Source organism: Triturus cristatus, chromosome 12 (assembly GCF_964204655.1).
Source record: "Triturus cristatus chromosome 12, aTriCri1.1, whole genome shotgun sequence".
NCBI classification, from domain to species: domain Eukaryota; kingdom Metazoa; phylum Chordata; class Amphibia; order Caudata; family Salamandridae; genus Triturus; species Triturus cristatus.
This window is the reverse complement of record NC_140595.1, coordinates 35,332,644-35,355,496: the sequence shown is the minus strand read 5'-3', so window position 1 is coordinate 35,355,496 and position 22,853 is coordinate 35,332,644. Positions and strand designations below refer to the sequence as shown.

At 48.0% G+C, this 22,853-nt stretch overlaps 1 protein-coding gene across 2 annotated transcripts in view; it reads right to left on the bottom strand.

The window, feature by feature from the left end:
• Positions 1 to 22,853, bottom strand: part of MAST3 (microtubule associated serine/threonine kinase 3) — a 268,364-nt gene that overhangs the window by 136,602 nt on the left and 108,909 nt on the right. The window contains exon 2 of one of the 2 annotated variants that reach the window (XM_085638358.1): positions 6,318 to 6,407. The exons of the other annotated variant lie outside the window; for it this stretch is intronic. Coding sequence (XP_085494484.1) covers positions 6,318 to 6,407 — 90 coding nt within the window. The remainder of the gene's footprint in view (positions 1 to 6,317; positions 6,408 to 22,853) is intronic. 2 annotated transcript variants of the gene reach the window in all.

The following is a 22,853-nucleotide window of genomic DNA, read 5'->3' as shown; positions in this document are numbered from 1 at the left end:
ACTGTCTTATTCTGTTTTGCAGGAATCTCAGTACAAACCAGTAGAAGTTAGATATAGAAGAAAGCAGCGCCACCTGCTGACCTATATTCAGAAGACAAGCCGTGCACTGCTTCTCTGAATAGAGAGGGCTGTGAAGGAGTGATTCCAAGAATGCTTTAGAGCAGGGGTACTCACAAACATTTTTCTGGGGGCTGCAAAGTTTGGTCTATGCTGTGACCGAGAGCCGCACTGATATCAGCAGGGGTTGTAAAGTGGGTGTAGGGGAAGCAAAGGATGTATATTTAGTGGCTGTCTTTAAAAATTGAGGTGCTCCTAAAGTTAAGGGCCTAGTTACTTCCTTTCCCTAACTGCAATTAACCTTTAAATAAGTGTTTGCTGTATATTTAACTTTTTTTTTCATGTTAGTGCTGAGTCGAGTAAACGGCAGCCCAGTGCTGCTGCTGTCCAGGGGGCCACATGTAAAGGTCAGGAGGGCCGCATGCGGCCCCTGGGCCGTACTATGAGTGTCACTGCTTTAGAATATAAAAAAAAGTATGTTTTTGGAGGAAAGAGAGGGGGACGAATGTCTAATGGACTTGGAGAAGCAAGGGTGCATGTTGAATATTAAGTTTTGTCAACTAGATTGATTCACTGCAGCTTTTCCTTTGCTCATATATTTGCAGTGCGGCATTTCAAACAGTTCAGTGATGTTCAGTTCTCCCATCTCAAAAGGAGCACATGTACCACTGCTGGTGGTTTTCAGCGACACGTGTGAAATAGTTGATGAAGCTGGACTTTTACTTCTTGCCAGAGCCTCGAGTACCACGAAGTCTCCATTGTTCCCTCCCCCGTACCACCTCTGCCCAGAGCTTCCAATTGCAAAAAATTTGTCCCATTGTGAGAGGAGGGACAGGGCCTTGTAGGGGACGGCACTTCATGCTGAGAACTGCCTGAGAGGCACTTCTGATCCCCCCCTACCTACTATACCCCCAAGTAGGAAAAAAGAAATAACAGCTTAATGGGTCTTCTGCCGATGTCCTGGGGTGTTTTCTAATCCTCTTTGGGTTCTGAAACAGCGTGTTGCTTGCCAAAAAGTGCGTTCATGCCTCGCCAGGCGTCTTACTACTATGATATCCTAAATAACACCTTCTAGACTCTTCCCTCTTCTGTTCCTCCGTTATCATATTCAATCCAACCAACAAACTCACATGTGCACCGCTCAAATTAATTTCACTGCACAGTATTGAAGGAAAAGGTTTCACTTTTCTCCCTCTTTCGAAGTCAGACCTTTTTTGCCAGCCAAGACTTCCCGAAAGTGTGGGGTTTCCAAAAGAAAAGACCTACTATACCTACAGTTAGGTCTAGACCTTCCAGAGGATGACACAGTGCCTTCTGAGCATTGGAAGGCTCCCTTTATTGCAGACCTGGGGACTCAGACATATCACTGGGGTCCGCAAGCATCCACTGGGAAACATAAACACTCAGATTATGTTTTATACCATTCCAAGATGGCGGACAAGTCTGTAAGAGGTTTCCATACCAGATGGTGGAACTGAACATTTCCTAGATTTGAGGCCAATCAGAAGTGAAATCAGCCCCAATTGCTGCCGAAGGGCAAGCAAAGGCGGTCGGATTATCTTCACCACTTGCCAGTGAATTGGTATATTAAACTACAGTGGCGGCGCTGCTGTCCACCCTGATACTTTATGTTGGGATCCTGTTCCTGGGAGTCTCTTTTGAGTGCACAGGAAATTAAGTTGTGGGAGATATACCTACTTATTGCGTAGGGTGAATTATCGAATTGCGGATCTGTCTATTTTCTTAATTACTTCTTTACAACAGTGACTGGGGCACAAATACATGAACAAGGTGAATATGTGCCTGTCCTGTCACAATTGTGATGTGGTTTCTACATTTCATAATAGTCAACAATATTTGAATTTCTGTCACTAGAGTTGTAAAGACACACCCGAGACAATGTTCTGGGCCACGTATTGATGGTCTGGGAGCTTCTCAGTGCCAAAGGTTCACCTTCATGTTTTGTAAGTCAACAATTGTATTAGTTCAAATTTGAAAAGTCAAAAGAATTTCCCAAAAAGTTTTCTTTAACACCAAAGTATGCTGCTGAGGAAAAGCGCAAGAGGGAACTCTCATCCTTTCCATGCAGACATGAATGTTGGCAAAAAGAGGCCAAGAGCAAAAGGGATTAAACCCCTAATTGTTAAAAGTAAGAAGTATAGTTACCTGCACCAAAAGAATGAAACCTAAAATATAGTTTTAGTTTTTATGGGAAATTTGTCCCAGTTTTGGGGAGTGATTAAAAATGGGGGTCACATTTTACAGGACAGATTGCGGGAAACGCAGCCTTGCTGGATTGTTGCATAGGGCAGCGGCGAGAGGGCACATAACTCTGCCACCAGGTCATGCCAACCTTCCAGTCTCTTAGGGTCTTAGGTGTGCTAATGAAAGAAGTGCCAGTGAGTTCTCTGTACCCTCCCTTGGAAGACAGCAACAACAGAAGAAAAAACAAATCATTCTGGATTTAACACCAGAAATGCTAAATTCCTCTGGTGCTTCCTTCTTGGATGGAAAAAGTTTGATTGTGGTGTTTTTTAGCATGTTGTATCTAAGAGAAATATTTGTGAAATGTATAACCACAGCTACTACGAAAGGGCTACACTTTAACTTGTCTTTGTATGTAAACTTTAGTTTTTCAGACAATTTTTTAAATATTGTATAGGGGTATCTAAAGACACTGTACAAAACCTTTATACTTATATACACGGTAAAATGCAAATCGCTGTCATATTCATAAGGATATAGGCTGAAGATAAGCTGTGGAGGAAGGCGACAGTAGACCGTTGGTATGTGCTGAGTATGTTACACGTTTGTTATGGTTTTAATTAATCCCGTAGTAGAGAAATTCACACAGAAAAAGAAAAGCTGTGGAGGGATTGGAGAAGGAAGAGATAGTTCAGTCAAAAACCTGCCTGTGATCGGTCATGGCTCAAACTGAAGTTTGGTGATGACAATACAACAGCTTTCGAGAACTATTCTTGAGTGTGCTAATGGAGCCATTGTATGGGTGAAAGATACCGGCTTTACGGAAGCCTCAATATTTTCTTTTAAACTCACCCGATTAATCCATCCATGATGTACATTTTAATAATCACACATATGTCCTTCTTGCCTCTTCCTTTTATCCTATCACAAATAGATTTTCAGATCTCGCAAACGCTCATTTTAGAAACCCCGCCCTCCTTGCCACAATAACCTATAAATTGCTCCACTTTAGAGCCCTGTACTACCTGCCACAAACTGCTCATCTTGGGCAGTCGGTGCTGTGAAAGAGTTCCGACATCCAACTTCTAGAAAATGCATCCCTTAAGAAGTTAAAACAAGCATTGGCATAGCCAATAGGGCTCGCCTTTGGGACCTTATAAGTGTTTAGCCGTGCAACAGTTGCATAACTAAATACTTATAAGGTCCCAAAAGCGAGACCTATTGGCTATGCAAAGCGAAAGTAAAAGTGATCACGATCAAACATCAAAGCGGCCGTGCAGCCGCTAAAGTGAAAGTAATCGCGGTAAAGCGCGGCGCGCGCGCCCGCGCACATGCACTGTAGCTCCAGGCTGGCCTGGTAGCACTTTTTGGAGCCCTCTCAAAAAGTCTCGCCAGACCAGCGCATGCGCTGGGTCAGGCGAGACCTAAAAACACAATCATTTTTTAGGATTGGAACACACTGCATGAGCAATAAGAGCTATCCCAGATTAAGAAAAAGTTTCTTTTTCCAATTTGACATTTTCCTCTTAATGTTCTTCAAATTCTTAATATTAATAGATTCTTCAAAGTCTTAATATTAATAGATCCCAACTCATCTGAACAAACATCTCAAATTCTATATTTGTGTGCATTTGTCCACAATGCCACGCAATGCTTATCTTCCTCTTGAGTATCTGTAGAGTTCATGTGCACCCCTTTAAGCCTGAGATATGCTTTCAAAAGGTACTAATAAACAAATAAAAAAGGACTTTGTGTTGTGTTTGCCCTGTTGATCGAGCATCCGAGCACACGCGGGTGGAGTTGGCACCTCTCCACGCAAGCTGCCATATTTGGCACAACCCATCAATCACTAAGAGAGGACACCGCCCTCATATAACTCACAAACTGCCCTGACGTTATTAAATGTGTAGTGTAAACATTGACAAAGCACATAATTAAAGGATAGCTAGGTTCACAGTGAGGTTTTGCGTCGCCCCTTCTGTTGGCACACGATTAGAAGCCTTTTTTCAGGTGGCACCACTTCAATGCATAAGGTGCCACAGTGTGACAATGCATGGCTTGTGCCAACCCTCCGTACCACAGCGGGCGCGGGTTCTCAGAAATGACAGATGCTCGCTGCTCAGCAGTGGGTATGACTCACACACTTCAGGCCTCCCAGACATCCATGGCACCATCTGTCTGCCTTCCACTGGTTGTTTAATATTTATAAGCCGCCTAGTTCTTGGTGGATTTTATACCATTTTGCCACGAGGGGTCCCTTTAAAGGTACCGACGTCTGAGTATTCAACACGTGGATTGCATACACTACTCCATCGACAAGAGGTAAACCCTTCGAATACAGGTCTTTGTCCCGCAGTCTTTTTTTCTACATGGAATCACAACGCGGTCGTTACAGCGACCGCGTTGTGATTCCGCATACCATTACTCCGCAAGTCGGAACAACGACTTGCGGAGGGGGGGCGCCGGATGTTGGAATAGTATAATTTACTATTCCAACTCCAGTCTTTGCTGACACTAGGGAAGGTGTTGGATCTTAAATCCAACACCTCCCCCCTTCCTTCGCAAGTCGTTGTTCCGACTTGCGGAGTAATGGTATGCAAAATCACAACGCGGTCGTTGTAACGACCACGTTGTGATTCCATTCGGGATAAAAGTTTCGTCATAAACGTTGATTACCAAACACTTCCTGTCTACGCGTTCAATTCATTTACCAACCGTGGTGACCTGTGGTTTCGCCCTTGTTACCTGTGTTTATCTGGGTGTTCACCTGCATCAACAGTGGCTTCAGCCAACCAAATTGATTTTTGGTTTCTACCTTGACAATGACAAATACCTATTGCTGCATCCGTTCTTTCTGCGGGTTCAACGCCGGTCACTTGGGATTTCTCCATCACCAACAATGAACCTGGTTTTTTCGTGGGTAAGTGGTCATGGCAGCCACATCTTTCCTCTCCCAGGTCATATGTTGAGACCTGGTTAAGGTTTATTGTTTGGTTTTGGATACTCGTTTGTTTGATTTAGTCAATTGGAGGGGAAAAAAACAACTCTAATTGGTCAAGGACCTTAGGTAGAATCTCAGATTGAAGGAGAGCTGTCTGAAGGCTTTAAAAATAGTGCAATGATAAGCAATGTAAAGTCAAAAGAACAAAGCGAACCCCCTCAACAAATCTTACTCCTCAGCTTGGAAGTATTTTCTTATAAACACATTTTGACAAATGGTGTTTGATGAAGCAATACAACTGGTGCTGGTTGATGCTAGTGCAAAAACAATGTGAATCAATATTACAGGCAAGGTACAACTGTTGTTCAAAGGTAAAGTAAAAACAACGAGGGTGGTTGTTGACTCAATGCAGTAGGTGGTCCTAGGTGTCATGCGGGATGTAGTATTACAATCGATAATTAAACACAATTCTGGAGGGCAGTCAATTACGGCAAATCACAGAGCTCAACATCTCGTATATTTTGATACACAACAAAGGCAACCAGAATCCAGGGGCTTCCATATGTCTCTTGACATGGTGTCATTAAATGCCAATGCCTTTGTGCAATGGTACAATTTAAATGTTTGTAAATGGTTTTCTTCACAGCGAAGTATTACTTCCCCTGGAACAGTCCTTCCACTTACACCTTCAACAAAGATAAGGGCATTCCTTTCCCTAGTAAGGAATTTACTTCTGCCCATGATAGAAGTAATGTCCTTCTAGTCACAATAGTCTTACATCGTATGGGCAACAGCAGCTATAAGTGGAAAATGTATATCTCACATGGAATTCAACCCGCTGATCCAACCGCCCTCTCCAAATGGCAACTGCAGGCACAGAAAACACCTTCGTCAAATTCCTCCACCCCGCTAGTTCCGTTCATATGGTACAAGACGATACTTTCAGGCATTATGGTCATGCCTGATGTTAACACAGAAGTGTGCTTATTTAGGCCCAAGTGCTCATATGTAGTAATTGACCTGGAAAGAGGAAACAGACCTTACCCTTCACACTGCCCTCTGGCGGGTCCATGAGTGTACTGCAGCGTGACAAGTAAACAACAAAGACGCTTACCTCCAGGGGTGCAGGGTTAGCAAAGGACTGCTGGGGCTGCAGGGGCTGCAAGGACTCAGTAGGGTTGGGCTCTGGCTACTCGGAGACAAACTGCAAGGCAAGATGCACATTCAAAATGTAGCGCTGCTGGTTTAAGGCGCAGAGAAGAAGAGGCAAACCTGTGTTATCGCTGGCACGGACATGTAACGCGGAATTGCGCCCTTTGATTAATTTTTTACTGTATCTTTCATTAATACATCATTACAACTTGTTACTTCATCACAGTCTTTCATCACCAAATCATCACCAAGTTTTGTACATCTTTCAGCACAGTCTTTCATTTCCTTATTCATATCCTTGTCACTGTATCGCCACCCTCATCGCCGCTGAAGCTTCTTCAACACTGTTACCATCCATCAACTCTGCATCACGTCCCTCGTCACTGGATTTCGATTCCTCACATTTATTACAAATCACTGATCCATCATCCATAATACGGCATTTCCATTCCTCGTGACGGCATGACCTGCCTTATCCCTGCACCACTATTCGCTTATCATTACATCTTCATCTTCATCATCGCACTCTTCATCACTACTCCACCACCCCTCACTTCAAGGTCCTCCCGTGTGATTAGATGAGCACCCTTATCCCTGCATCATCACCTCTCACCACAGGAAGTGATGTCTGCGATCAAAGTGGTGGGACAAAGTCCAAGATCTCGATGATGCGGAGCAGAAACATTCATGCTCAACTCATCATCTCAAGTGCACTTCTCCTCCTTCCTTTTCCTCTCTCGTTCTCTCTGTACCTTTAAACTCTTTCCTATTCCATCAGCGTATCTCGCTCTCTCTTACTCTAATTCTTGATATCCCTTTGAAAGGGCTGAACTCTCACACGCAGGATCAGCTGACATCATTCCCAGGGTGGTAGTGACCTGAGAAACTCCTATGTGCCCTGATTACTAAATTTACTAGATGGGCATGCTGCTCGCTCTCTTTCTCTCGTTATATATATATATATATATATATATATATATATGTATATATATATATATATATATATATATATATATATATATATATATATACCCTTTCAAGCTTAAAGTGCTGCATAAATTATGCAAAATAGGTAATAGGGAATTCTGGGTAGTTCTCAAGTTTTAGGTGAAGAGCAGCTCCTTTATAGGCATCATTCTACACCAGCAGCGCTTTAAAACGGCTCACCTCAAATGTCTGTTTTTCTAGCAGACTTTTTAAGCATAGGATTAGCATAGTGCCACCCACTATGAACCAGAAAAGTGACAAAGTCCTTTGCCATTTTTTAAGCAAAGTTTTTAAGCATAGAATCAGCTAGTGCCTTCCACACCAAGCTGAGAACTGACAAAAGCCTTTTACCACTCCTGGCACGATATTGCAGCTTTGGATCGGTAAAATACCATTCGAGCCAACTTGGAATGGATAATATGAGTAATATTAATGGCGATGAGGATCTTTTGGTCAATGCACGTATGCAGGGCCAAGAAATAAAATTCATCTTTGGCTATACGTATCAAAGATTCCTGACGATGAAATCAAGCACTGAACAATCAGTAACTTTGGAAGCAGTTTTCTAACTCACCAGTGAATCTCAGGGTGTAACTGTGGATCAGTCCGAGCTTAGATCCACTACGAACGAAAGCTTAAATAAGAACGACATTTGTGGTCAGTTTGTCCATGTGCGCTAGGTGTGAGTTATGGGTTGAAGAATTTCAGTGTGGGGTAAGGGGAGAACCATTTCAATTAATCAGTCTATCAATCAGGGAATTGTAAGCGCGCTACTCACCCGTGAGGGTCTCAAGCCGCTGAGAGGGGTGGCCGCAGATCTGTTTAGCCGAAGAGCCAGGTCTTGAGAGTCTTCCTGAAGGTGTTCAGGGAGGGGGCGCGTCTAATGTCTGCCGGTAGCTCGTTCCATGTCTTAGCTTTAATGTGAGAGAAGGATCTTCCATCTGCTCTGGCTCTGTGGAGGCACGGGATTTCGGCCAGTGCGACGTTGGAAGAATGGAGGTTTCTGTTGGGTACGTGGAAGTTGATTCTGTTTTTGAGGTATTTGGGTCCGTTGTTGTGTAGGCATTTGTAGGCGGAAGTGAGGATTTTGAAAGTGACTCTTTTCTCCACGGGGAGCCAGTGGAGACTTCGTAGGTGTTGACTGATGTGTTTGTGTCGGGGGATGCCGAGGACGAGTCTGGCGGCGGTGTTCTGTATTGTCTGGAGTTTGCGGAGTAGGGACTTGTTGATGCTGGCGTAGAGTGCGTTTCCATAGTCCAGTCTGCTGGTGATGAATGCGTGGGTGACTGTCTTCCTTGACTCAGGGGGGATCCACTTGAAGGTCATGCAGGGAATGCAGAGGGTGTTGAAGCAGCTGGAGGTGACGGCGTTGACCTGTCAGTTCATGGTGAGTGATGAGCCGAGTACGATGCCGAGGTTCTCGGCGTGGTCCGAGTGGGTAGGCGGGCTTCCGAGGGCGGTCGGCCACCAGGGGATGTCCCATGCAGAAGGGGTGGTACCGAGGACGAGGACTTCTGTCTTCTCGGCATTGAGCTTCAGGCAGCTGTTGGTCATCCTGGCTGCGATGTCTTGCATTCCTTGCTGGAAGTTGAGTTTGGCAGTGGTGGGGTCTTTGGTGAGGGAGAGGATGAGCTGGGTGTCGTTGGCGTAGGATACGATGTTGAGGCCGTGTTGTTGGACGATGGCTGGGAGGGGGGCCATGTAGATGTTGAAGAGGGTGGGGCTCAGGGATGAACCCTGTGGGACTCCGCAGGTGATTTTCGTGGGGGCGGAGAGGAAGTGCGGGAGTCTGATCCTTTGGCTTCTTCCGGTGAGGAATGATCGGATCCAGTCCAGGGCTGTTCTTTGTATGCCTGTGTCGTGTAGTCTAGCAACCAGTATGCAGTGGGAGACGGTGTCGATGGCCGCTGATAGGTCGAGGAGGATGAGGGCTGCAGAGTGGCCTTGGTCCAGGAGAGTGAGGATGTCATCTGTGGCGGTGAGTAGGGCAGTGTCTGTGCTGTGGTTGCTTCGGAATCCAGATTGGGACGTTGTCGAGGACTGTGTTCTCTTCAATGAATTGTGTCAGTTTCCTGTTGACTGTTTTCTCTGCAACTTTGGCTGCAAAGGGGAGAGGCGAGACGGGCCAATAGTTCTTGAGGTCGGTGGGGTCAGCTGTGGGCTTCTTGGGCAGAGGTCTGACTTCTGCATGCTTCCAGTCATCTGGGAAAGTGCCTGTTTTGAAGGTGGTGTTGATGGTGCGTTGTAGTTCGGGTGCGATGGCGGTCGTTGCTCTCTGTTAGATGTGAGGGGGGCAGGGGTCGGTGGGGGCCCCCGATTGGATGCTTTTCATGGTCGAGGCGGTGTCTTCAGCCATGATCGGTGTCCAGTTGGAGATGGTGGGCTGGCTGGTGTTTCTGTGGGGCCGTCTGTGGCGCCTGGTGGATGGTCGATGAAGTTGTCGTAGAGGTTTTTGATCTTGAGGTGGAAATAGGTTCCAAGCTTGTGGCAGAGGTCTTGGGATGGGGTGATGTCTGTGGCTTTGTTGCGTGGGTTGGTGAATTCTTGAATGACACTGAAAAGTTCCTTGGAGTTGGCGGAGTTGGCCAGGATTTTGTTGTGGATGAAGTTCCACATCAAATCTGATCTGGTTGTGGTAATCCAGCATGGCGTCCTTGTAGGTGTTGTACTTTTCAGTTGTCTTGGTGTTTCTCCAGTTCTTCTCCAGGCGTCAGCAGGTGCGTCTGGCTTCTTGGAGAGCGGCAGTGAACCAGGTGGCTTTCAGGGGGGGGTTGTCTGTTGGGGTTGCCAGCGGGGCGACCTCATCTGCGCAGTCAGAGATCCAGGTGTGGAGTTCTCTGGCTGCGTCGTTTGCGTGGGGTGCCCAGGTGTGGTTGTCTCGGGTGAGGGTGGAGTTAAGTTGCTCGTTGGTAACCTTGCTCCATTTCCTTCGTGGTTGGCGTGGGGCTGGTTTGGGTGCCTTGGGTTTGTTGATGGCGAAGTGTACGCAGTGGTGGTTGGTCCTTGGCGGCTGCATTGTGTGGCTGAATTGGATGCTGTTTCCTGCTTCGAAGATGTTGTCGAGGGTTTGTCCTGCTGTGTGGGTCGGTGTGTTGACGAGTTGTTTAAGTCCGATGCTGGTGAGGTTGTCACGAAGGATAGTGGAGTTGGGGTCCCTGAGGTGGAAGTTCAGGTCTCCAATGAGTATGTAGATTGTTGAGGTGATGGCGTGGGGTGCGATGAAGTCGGTGAAGGGTGTTCGGGGGCCGGGGGGTCCATAGACAGGGGTTCCTCGGAGTGTGACTTTGGGGGTGGTGTGGATCTGGAAGTGCAGGTGTTCGGCAGAGGGGAAGGTTTCGCTGGAGGTTGTGAGGCGGAGGGTACTCTTGTGGGTGATGGCGAGGCCCCCTCCTGGGTGGTTGGGGCGGTCTTTCCTCTGAATCATGTATCCGTCTGGGATGGCGGTGCTGATGTCGGGAGCGAAGGATGCGTTGGTCCAGGTCTCTGTGAAGAAGGCGATGTTGGGCGAGAGAGAGTCGAGTACGTTCCAGATTTCCATGGCGTGTTTGTGTACGGAGCGTACATTGAGGACAATGCATTTTAGGGTGTCGCCGGTGCTGGTATCGGTGGTTTTGGAGGCCGGGGTGGCGGTGAGGGTCTGGTGACAGTGGAGGTAGGAGAACTGGCCGTGGGTCGTGTTCGGCGAGGCCTGTTGGCATTCTCTAAGTCTTCCAGGGTTGAGTGGGAGAAGGGTGGTGGTGTCGTAGCGATGGGTAGTAGGAGGTCCAGGGTTCCTGACGCTGGACACGGTCGCACGCAGACGGGCTTGCCTTTGGCACCCCAACAGTGCGCCCGCTGAGCGTGTCCACTGCGCGACCGCGCAGCGGCCTCCATTAAGTAGGGTAGGTGGGAGGGAGGAGAGGCTAAGAGGTGGTGCGGGGGAATTCCCGGGGGGAATTCCAGGGGGAGGGGCCGCAGGGGCAGCAGCGGCGAAAGGAACAGGCAGGCACGAGAAAATAAAAACAATGGTGGAATCAGAGCAAGACACAGATGGGCACAATAACAGTGGGACAACAGGGAAAAATTAAGGAAAAAAACAGCTGAGAAACGTTACGGTGGTTGCAGGCAGTCTGGTCCCAGTTGAAGCGGGCAGCAGGCGCAGGAGCGGACAGCAGACTCGAACCTCCCAAGGAGGAGGTCGGGGTCTGGAGGCAAGAGACGGCAGAGCAGAGCTGCGGGGAGAGAGTGGACCTAGACCAAGAGTCTGACGGTGGAATTGGGGGCAAAGTTAATCTCATTTACCTTCTGTTTCTGATGGACATAACACACGCCGGTTTGTTGTTGCGGTGTAATTGCCTAAGAAACTGACATATATTGGTGAGTCAAACTAGAATACCAGATACAATTAGAATGAAGCTTTATCTCGATTTCGTCATCGATTGACAAATCCATCTAGACATATGTGATGCAACGTCAGAAAGCTGCCTTTGGTTCACTAAAAGCTCTTATGTGGATTGACTTAGCAAGAAATCTTATATCTTCTTCAACTCGAGGGCCAGTGATTTATTTGTTATTTTAGACGTTTATGACATCGGAAACTGTATCTATCTGCTTTGAGGAAGAACCAAGGCAAATTTAGTTAAATAATGGAAATAGGGGAAATGTCACCTTTTATGAATAAAGCAATATTTAAGCTATTCCACCATTTCAGTTGCACATTTAGTACATATTTTGGTACCATACAGCCTCCTTTCTAGCGGCTTTAGATACTTCAAACGATCCCGGCTAATTTGCTATTCAGTTTTACAGTTCATAAATAATTGAAATGGTACAAGCAAACTAATCGTATTGGTCGGGTATGGGGATGTGATCTAAACCTATTGATCAATACATACTGAGCCAAGAAAGAAAGCAAGATGATTCTACAGCCGGTGTATAGGGAAGGCGGCCTTCGTGTTGGTCCTTGTTCTGTATAGATGGAGCACAATGACTGTTTGTGGGAGAGTAGTCAAATTTAAGGATTCTGCTTCAGCTGCTTGGGAAAACCATTAAATTAACTTCAATAATATTGTTGTATGCCGTATTTAATAGGATTTTATTGTCTGTGAAGTGATAAGTGCCGGCGCTGATTTGCAAAACCAGTCGTCCCCTTTCCGTGCGAAAATAAATCTAAATTAAAGTTTACATTATTTCATTAATCGTTGTATTGTAATTATTTTTGGTAATTAAGTAAAATAAACCATGATTATGTGTGTATTATTAGTGATATTACATGGTTTACCTAAGGTTACAGTATGCAGGAAACTGCAGCAGAGATGATCCTGTTACAAGTCGTGTAGAGCGCTCTATCGCTCAAGGTGGCTTCTTGGCACTAATGGTGAGGAGTCTTATGCAGAAGAGGCTGATTTCTGGGTGCGTCCCGGGGCGCGGATAGTCTTGGATTGTCTCTACAGCGACAGACACTTCCTTAAAGATGAACCTTGCAAGGAGAAGGGTCTACTTTCTGACTTCCATGTACCTTGGAATTTTCAGCAGACTCATAAAGTGAGTGCAATTGTCTCTTGGAAAGAAATTGAAACCCTCTCTGGTAATAAGAATTGTGATTCACACATGGCACCGTTTTAATATTGTCACTTGTGTAATTCACTCTAGTAAATTCATCCCTTGCTTTACCTTTGACCTTGTGTAGACTCAGGACTTCATGCCACAGCAAGGTGGCTACCTCACTACCTTCAATCACTCTTCCCATGATGCTTAGCTGCATGATGGGGCAAAATTAAAAGATAAAGCTTTTGCTTTCTAGCTTTGCTCACGAGTGGCCCTTTTAGTGCAATTCTGTTCATTTTAGGGTTCACGTCAGGCTTGGAGCTCTGCCTGGCCAATCAAGGAGGCTGTTTCATTCAAGATTAAGAGACTCTTGCTTTTATCAGCTTGAGGACCCTGGTTGGGGCTCAGCCATTTAAATGCATAAAGAAACACAATGGGCTACTGAACTCCTCTCCTCTTGAGAACAATATTTTCCTGATTTTTTTTTAGATATGTGTAACCATTTATATGCCTTTAATGACACTCTGGGGCCATGGCTTTATTGTTGATATTTGGACCATAATACTTCGTTTGAATTTATGAGCACAATAGTATTTAGACTTGCTCACTCTAAGACTGGCCAAGAGGGGGCGTGTGACATTTCCAAAAAGGCTGCTACCTCTAGGCAGGGAGGACTGCGACATATCCGGCGGGGTGGCAAGAGACTGACTCTTCCCCAGTCCCTTCTGCCTTTTGAAGAGCCACCATTTATCAGAGACTATCTTCTTTGTCTCTCAAATAGGTCCACTGTAATCTTTCTCAACACCTGGTCTGTTATAAAAGGACCCTGGACCCTAGAAAGTGGCAAGCAACAAGGGTGTGACATGCCTGTAGTGCCAGAGGTTTACAGTTCCAATTGTAAACATCCTGTGAATCACAGGTGCTCACCTTGGTTCGAGGCGCGCCCTATGTTTGCACGTCTCTTCGGGCGGGGTTGATTTGCCTCTCCCCGGCTGCATCCGATTGATGCAAAGTCGCTTGTACATTTAACGAAGCCATGGTCGGGTGTTGTGTCTATGGAGTGCTGGTGTTGCATAGGGAAGGGGAGGGGTCTGTAGACACTTGCAATGTGTATCTTTTCTTTGGCTTCGCTTGCAGACCACCATGGGACCAGGCCACCAATACTTCAACTACCAACCACAAACTCTCCTCGGCTCCCATATCACAAGGCCCTCAGTGGCAGTCGGAAAAGAGGTATCATTCGCCTGTCTCGCTTTAATGAAAAAATCATCACAACTTCAGGAAAATTATGCTTTGCTGTTGGAGGGCTTCTGATCCCTAGCATGTATCAATGCTTTAAACCATGTGTTGCTTCCCAGCGCCCTCTCATGTGTTCTTGTGGTGGTGCTGTAAGGCAGCTGCCTACATTACTCATAATGCAGCATCAGCCTTGCTCCTCCTGCCACAGAGCACCCACCAGAGGGTAATAGGAAAGAGGTAAATGAGTGCTTGCTTCACAATTTCTCAGACAGTAAAATTTCTCTGAGATGGTGTGAAAAATTAAACTATATATTGAGTGAGTGTGTTTAAAATAGCCTTTAAATCCTTTGTAGCAAATGTATGATTCTGGGATCTAGGGCTAGGTTAAAAAAGATCAGTGTGATGCTTTTAGGAATGTATGTTCCCAGGCATCTGATAGGTCTACATGTTTCAGCCTTTATATAGCCCGTGAAGGACCAGTAGGCTTTCCTCAGGACCTCGTTTTTACGCTGCTCTTTGGGATTGCTAATATTCTGGGCAATAAAATAGTAAAAAAACATGCACGTAACCATACAGACCATATTTATATGAACTTTTCCTTGTATGGTTGTAAATTACTTGTTTTTTCAATAGACATCATAGGGGTACAAGGGGAGGATGGACTCTGTAGTCACACATTCATCAAGAGTATTCGTCCGCTCATGCTAGTAGCGTCTTCCTGTGTCCCTGCATGGATCATATGTATAAAGGCTGAAACATGTCGACCTATCGGAAGCCTGGGAACATTATTTCCTAAAAGAATCACACAGATCTTTTTTAACCTAGCCCTAGATCCCAGAATAATACATTTGCTACAAAGGATTTAAAGGCTATTTTAACACACTCACTCAACCTTGTCTTCACTCACTGCTACCACTCAAAGAGCTCCACTTACAAACGTGTCAAGTCGACCCATTCACGTTCAGTGTCTGGGTGAGGGTCCAATGACGAAGCATGCCACAGGTGGTGCCTGTGGGGGTGAGCCCCTCACCACTCTCTCCACCTATGGCTGCCTGACCCTCACCACTCTCGCCACCTATGGCTGCCTTGCCCTCACCACGGTCTCCACCTATGGCTGCCTGGCCCTCACCAGTCTCTCCACCAATGGCTGCCTGGCCCTCACCACTCTCTCCACCAATGGCTGCCTGGCCCTCACCACTCTCTCCACCTATGGCTGCCTGGCCGTCACCACTATCTCCACCTATGGCTGCCTGCCTGGCCCTCACCACTCTCTCCACCTATGGCTGCCTGGCACTCACCACTCTCTCCACCTATGGCTGCCTGGCCCTCACCACTCTCTCCACCTATGGCTGCCTGGCCCTCACCACTCTTTTCACCTATGGCCGCCTGGCCTCACCACTCTCCACCCATGGCTGCCTGGCCCTCACCACTCTCTCCACCTATGGCTGCCTGGCCCTCACCACTCTCTTCCCCTATGGCTGCCTTTCCCTCACCACTCTCTCCACCTATGGCTGCCTGGCCCTCACCACTCTGTCCTGCTTGGGCCCCTCACACTCTGCTCTCTGGCCCTCACCATTCTCTCCCTGTGCCTTCTGCACTCTGCTGCCTGGCTCTCACCACTCTCTCCTGCTTGGGTCACTCACGCTCTGCTCTCCGGCCCTCACCCCTCTATGAAGCCTACCCCACCCCTGTTCCGTTCTCTGGCCCTCATTACTCACTACTGTCTGTATCCACCACTCTTTGCTCCCTGTGACACAGCCCTGCGTGGTGTGTCTGTCCCTTTAAAACTCCAGCCGCCACCTCCTCCCCAGCCTGCGGCCTCATTAATCATTACACTGTGCGCTGTGCCTGCTCTCTGCCAATCCTTGCCTGTGAGGGATGGAAAACAACCTTATCAGGCACCTTGGGTTCAATGGCCCTGGCTGGCTCACCTGCAGAGATCCCAGACTGCCCTTAGCTGCTCTGTCCACTGCCCACCTGCAGAGATCCCAGACTGCCCTTAGCTGCTCTGTCCACTGCCCACCTGCAGAGATCCCAGACTGCCCTTAGCTGCTCTGTCCACTGCCCACCTGCAGAGATCCCAGACTGCCCTTAGCTGCTCTGTCCACTGCCCACCTGCAGAGATCCCAGACTGCCCTTAGCTGCTCTGTCCACTGCCCACCTGCAGAGATCCTAGACTGCCCTTAGCTACTCTATCTACTGCCCACCCGATCCCAGACTACCCTCAGTCACTCTGTCCACTGCCCACCTGCAGAGATCCTAGACTGCCCTTAGCTGCAGCTCCTGCTGTCTGTCCACTGCCCACCTGATCCCAGACTGCCCTTAGCTACTCTATCTACTGCCCACCCGATCCCAGACTACCCTTAGCTACTCTGTCCACTGCCCACCTGCAGAGATCCCAGACTGCCCTTAGCTGCTCTGTCCACTGCCCACCTGCAGAGATCCCAGACTGCCCTTAGCTGCTCTGTCCACTGCCCACCTGCAGAGATCCCAGACTGCCCTTAGCTGCTCTGTCCACTGCCCACCTGCAGAGATCCTAGACTGCCCTTAGCTGCAGCTCCTGCTGTCTGTCCACTGCCCACCGGATCCCAGACTGCCCTTTGCTGCAGCTCCAGCTGTGTCTGTCCACTGCCCACCGGATCCCAGACTGCCCTTTGCTGCAGCTCCAGCTGTGTCTGTCCACTGCCCACCGGATCCTAGACTGCCCTTAGCTGCAGCTTCTGCTGTCTGTCCACTGCCCACCGGATCCCAGACTGCCCTTATCTGCAGCTCCTGCTGTCTGTCCACTGCCCACCTGATCCCAGACTGCCCTTAGTCACTCTGTCCACTGCCCACTTGATCCCAGACTGCCCTTAGTCACTCTGTCCACTGCCCACCCGCAGAGATTCTAGACTGCCCTTAGTCACTCTGTCCACTGCCCACCTGATCCCAGACTGCCCTTAGTCACTCTGTCCACTGCCCACTTGATCCCAGACTGCCCTTAGTCACTCTGTCCACTGCCCACCCGCAGAGATTCTAGACTGCCCTTAGTCACTCTGTCCACTGCCCACTTGACCCCAGACTGCCCACTTGATCCCAGACTGCCCTTAGTCACTCTGTCCACTGCCCACCTGATCTCATACTACTCCTAGCTGCAGCTTCTGCTGTCTCTGTCCACTGCCCACTTGATCCCAGACTGCCCTTCGTCACTCTGTCCACTGCCCACTTGACCCCAGACTGCCCACTTGATCCCAGACTGCCCTTAGTCACTCTGTCCACTGCCCACTTGACCCCAGACTGCCCTTAGTCACTCTGTCCACTGCCCACTTGACCCCAGACTGCCCTTAGTCACTCTGTCCACTGCCCACTTGATCCCAGACTGCCCTTAGTCACTCTGTCCACTGCCCACCTGCAGAGATTCTAGACTGCCCTTAGCTGCAGCTCCTGCTGTCTGTCCACTGCCCTCCCAGGCAGGGGCAGAGAATGTCAACAAAAGTATACCAGTAACAAAGCTCAGCTCTCCAGCCCCTATTTATTCACCTTTGGCTCTTGGTCTGAGGGCCAAAGTGGTTTTTATTTGGGGACCAAGAATGGCATATTCGTGGTGCAAAGCCCGCTCTTCTAACAGAAGTGCTGTACACAGTACACCGGCCTTTCAGCTAGGTTTGTGCTACGGAAATACCAGATACAAACATTAGGACAAAGGGCTCGATTTAGACAGGGGTGCAGCCAAAGATTCTGCAAGGTCAGGGCCCGCGCCTTGACCTCCAGTGATGTAAGCACCCTGCTGCAGCCTCCATTCAATCTTCCACCACTGCATGCTTCCAATCCCCTCTCAGAATAAAGATGTCCTCGGCGTTATCACTGCAGGCTGACCCACATGGCCAGCTACAGCACCTACAAGAACCTTGAAAGATGCCCTTCGGACTACCTGGGCAGGGGAGGTGGTAGCTGCCTACTCACCAAGTAACCAGTCTTTGGAACTGTAAACTTCCCACATTAGACCACTTCTCAAAGAGAAAAACCTCGATCCCTCCGACCCAGAAACCACTGGCCTGCTTCAAATGGACCGTTCTTAGGAAAAATAGTTCAAAGAGCAGTGTTTGTTCAGCCTTCAACATTTACAGAAGAAAATGACTAATAGTCCGGCTTCAGAGCAGGCAGAGGTCCAGAGTCAGGCATCACAGCCATCCGGGGGGATCTCAAAGTGACAGAGGGCAGAAACGGCCTGGTCGCACTATTAACTCTGGATGTGGCAGCTACATTTCACCCGGGCCGACACCACACACTACAACCAAGACTTCAGCATCTCGGAATAGACACAGAGAGGAGGCTCAGCGCATTGAGGCTCAAGGTGAGAAGTGAGGAGCTATACGCACATGGATGGACAGAGTGAGAAGCACATTTATGCACAAGGTGAGAAGTGAGGAGCTATACGCACATGGACAGAGTGAGAAGCACATTTAGGCACAAGGTGAGAAGTGAGGAGCTATACACACATGGATGGACAGAGTGAGAAGCACATTTATGCACAAGGTGAGAAGTGAGGAGCTATACACACATGGATGGACAGAGTGAGAAGCACATTTATGCACAAGGTGAGAAGTGAGGAGCTATACACACATGGATGGACAGAGTGAGAAGCACATTTATGCACAAGGTGAGAAGTGAGGAGCTATACACACATGGACAGAGTGAGGAGCACATTTAGGCACAAGGTGAGATGTGAGGAGCTATACACACATGGATGGACAGAGTGAGAAGCACATTTAGGCACAAGGTGAGAAGTGAGGAGCTATACACACATGGATGGACAGAGTGAGAAGCACATTTATGCACAAGGTGAGAAGTGAGGAGCTATACACACATGGATGGACAGAGTGAGAAGCACATTTATGCACAAGGTGAGAAGTGAGGAGCTATACACACATGGATGGACAGAGTGAGAAGCACATTTATGCACAAGGTGAGAAGTGAGGAGCTATACACACATGGACGGACAGAGTGAGAAGCACATTTATGCACAAGGTGAGAAGTGAGGAGCTATACACACATGGACAGAGTGAGGAGCACATTTAGGCACAAGGTGAGATGTGAGGAGCTATACGCACATGGACACAGTGAGGAGCACATTTAGAGACAAGGTGAGAAGTGAGGAGCTATACACACATGGATGGACAGAGTGAGAAGCACATTTATGCACAAGGTGAGAAGTGAGGAGCTATACACACATGGATGGACAGAGTGAGAAGCACATTTATGCACAAGGTGAGAAGTGAGGAGCTATACACACATGGATGGACAGAGTGAGAAGCACATTTATGCACAAGGTGAGAAGTGAGGAGCTATACACACATGGATGGACAGAGTGAGAAGCGCATTTATGCACAAGGTGAGAAGTGAGGAGCTATACACACATGGATGGACAGAGTGAGAAGCACATTTATGCACAAGGTGAGAAGTGAGGAGCTATACACACATGGATGGACAGAGTGAGAAGCACATTTATGCACAAGGTGAGAAGTGAGGAGCTATACACACATGGATGGACAGAGTGAGAAGCACATTTATGCACAAGGTGAGAAGTGAGGAGCTATACACACATGGATGGACAGAGTGAGAAGCACATTTATGCACAAGGTGAGAAGTGAGGAGCTATACGCACATGGGAGGACAGAGTGAGGAGCACATTTATGCACAAGGTGAGAAGTGAGGAGCTATACGCACATGGTTAGAGTGTGAAGCACATTTATGCACAAGGTGAGAAGTGAGGAGCTATACGCGCATGGGCGGACAGAGTGAGGAGCACATTTAGGCAGAAGGTGAGAAGTGAGGAGCTATACACACATGGACAGAGTGAGAAGCACATTTAGAGACAAGGTGAGATGTGAGGAGCTATACACACATGGATGGACAGAGTGAGAAGCACATTTATGCACAAGGTGAGAAGTGAGGAGCTATACACACATGGACGGACAGAGTGAGAAGCACATTTATGCACAAGGTGAGAAGTGAGGAGCTATACACACATGGACAGAGTGAGGAGTACATTTAGGCATAAGGTGAGAAGTGAGGAGCTATACGCACATGGTTAGAGTGTGAAGCACATTTATGCACAAGGTGAGAAGTGAGGAGCTATACGCGCATGGGCGGACAGAGTGAGAAGCACATTTAGACACAAGGTGAGAAGTGAGGAGCTATACACACATGGACAGAGTAAGAAGCACATTTATGCACAAGGTGAGATGTGAGGAGCTATACACACATGGACGGACAGAGTGAGGAGCACATTTATGCACAAGGTGAGAAGTGAGGAGCTATACACACATGGACAGAGTGAGGAGCATATTTAGGCATAAGGTGAGAAGTGAGGAGCTATACGCACATGGTTAGAGTGTGAAGCACATTTATGCACAAGGTGAGAAGTGAGGAGCTATACGCGCATGGGCGGACAGAGTGAGGAGCGCATTTAGGCACAAGGTGAGAAGTGAGGAGCTATACGTGCATGAACAGAGTGAGGAGCATATTTAGGCATAAGGTGAGAAGTGAGGAGCTATACGCACATGGACAGAGTGAGAAGCACATTTATGCACAAGGTGAGAAGTGAGGAGCTATACGCGCATGGGCGGACAGAGTGAGGAGCACATTTAGGCAGAAGGTGAGAAGTGAGGAGCTATACACACATGGACAGAGTGAGAAGCACATTTAGGCACAAGGTGAGAAGTGAGGAGCTATACACACATGGACAGAGTGAGAAGCACATTTATGCACAAGGTGAGAAGTGAGGAGCTATACGCGCATGGGCGGACAGAGTGAGGAGCACATTTAGGCAGAAGGTGAGAAGTGAGGAGCTATACACACATGGACAGAGTGAGAAGCACATTTAGGCACAAGGTGAGAAGTGAGGAGCTATACACACATGGACAGAGTGAGAAGCACATTTATGCACAAGGTGAGAAGTGAGGAGCTATATGCACATGGACAGACACAGTGAGGAGCGCATTTAGGCACAAGGTGAGAAGTGAGGAGCTATACGCACATGGACAGACACAGTGAGGAGTGCATTTAGGCACAAGGTGAGAAGTATGTACAGATAAGTGCTGAAAATAGGCTTTAGGTGGCTGCTTGTTTTTGTACCGTCTGGAACATCAATATGAGCTGGCAGCCCTCACCACAAGACTGGACGTTTGTTGCGGGATGAGCACAATATTTATTTACTCCACTCTCGATCCCTGGAACCTGAAAAATGCCATAATAGCAATAGTTTCACTTATATCTGTAACCCTACGCCAGCCCTCAACAATATGCAGAGTTACTTCAAGCGTCTGGGAATGCACCCTGCATTCAAACAACTCACTCTCGCCCTTCACTCTCACACTCACCCTGCACTCACAGGGATCACAATGTATTCACACTGATCTCCATGCACTCACACCGCCTGCTCACCCTGAACTCAGTGACCACACTGCACTTATGCCACTCGACATGAACTCACACCGTTCTCCCTCCACTTACCCCACGTTCACATGAGCACACCACTCACCCTGCAATCACACCACTCACCCTGCACTCACACCGCTCACCCTGCAATCACACCGCTCACCCTGCACTCACACCGCTCACCCTGCACTCACAAAGCACGTGTGCTGTTCACCCCGTACTTCACCCTGCAGTCACATGAGCACACTACTCACCCTGCACTCATGTGACACTTCACTCACCTGTCCCCCCTCACTGCTCACTCTGCGATCTCACTCAAACAAGCCCCTCACTAGCCATGCAGTCATTCGTCCCACTCTGCACTTACATCTGCACCCACATTCATATGGTCACCTCACTCGCCTTGCAGTCACTCCTCTTACCCTACTCTCACGCTGTCTCATCGCTCAGTGTGCACTCACATGGGCACTCCTGCCCCCCACACAGTGCAGAGGGTTAATGTGCCTGCGACAAAGAACGTGTACCATGCAGATCACAGAGCTGAGTGTAAGTATATGAGTCGCGCTATAAAAAAAAGTGAAATGTCGGTCAGAAAGGGGCTATAGAGAGATGAGGTGCATTGTTGGTGAGTGGTAGTGAGGAAATTCATGGAGAAGGAGAAAATGGGGGAGGGGGTGCCAAAAAAAGACTGTTGCGCAGTGTGCGGCCAGTGCTGGGGCTAGCCCTGCCTAAAAGTGTTAACCCCACGAAGTTCGGGTCTAGTTGCGCCCCTGGGAGCTATACACACATGGACAGGCAGAGTTTGGGGCACGCTGACAAGAGAGTGCGACAAGCTTGTTGTGCAAGGACAGGGTGGGGTGTCTCACAGGCCTATGTAGATCTTCAGCCACTTGCGCCTTCAAACCAGCCCCTTTCACAAGGGTTTAAGGCAAAGCGCCTGGAGGAGATTTAGCTGTCCGCTGTGCTAGATGAAAGCGTACGAATACTGTATTTGTCGCCTGCAACACCTGTATACAATCAGTAAAAAACATACCATGCACGCGTGTTGTGCCTCCAGGACCCACCAGCACTTGCTTTCTGCACCCAGTCAGTACGTATTCTAAATATTGATAAATGAAAAAGCGCCTTGAAGTAGCAGCAATGCGGAACATTGGCGCTTTACGATTTTGTAAAGAACTAATGTTCTTATAAATAGAAGGTGGGCAGCAGGAAGGTCTAACCTACGTACACCCCTCCCCCTCACTTGATGCGGAAAATAAAAAAAGTAGTGGCCGACGGTTATCACATTTGTAGGTAATGAGTCGAATGCCGGGAACAGAATAACTTA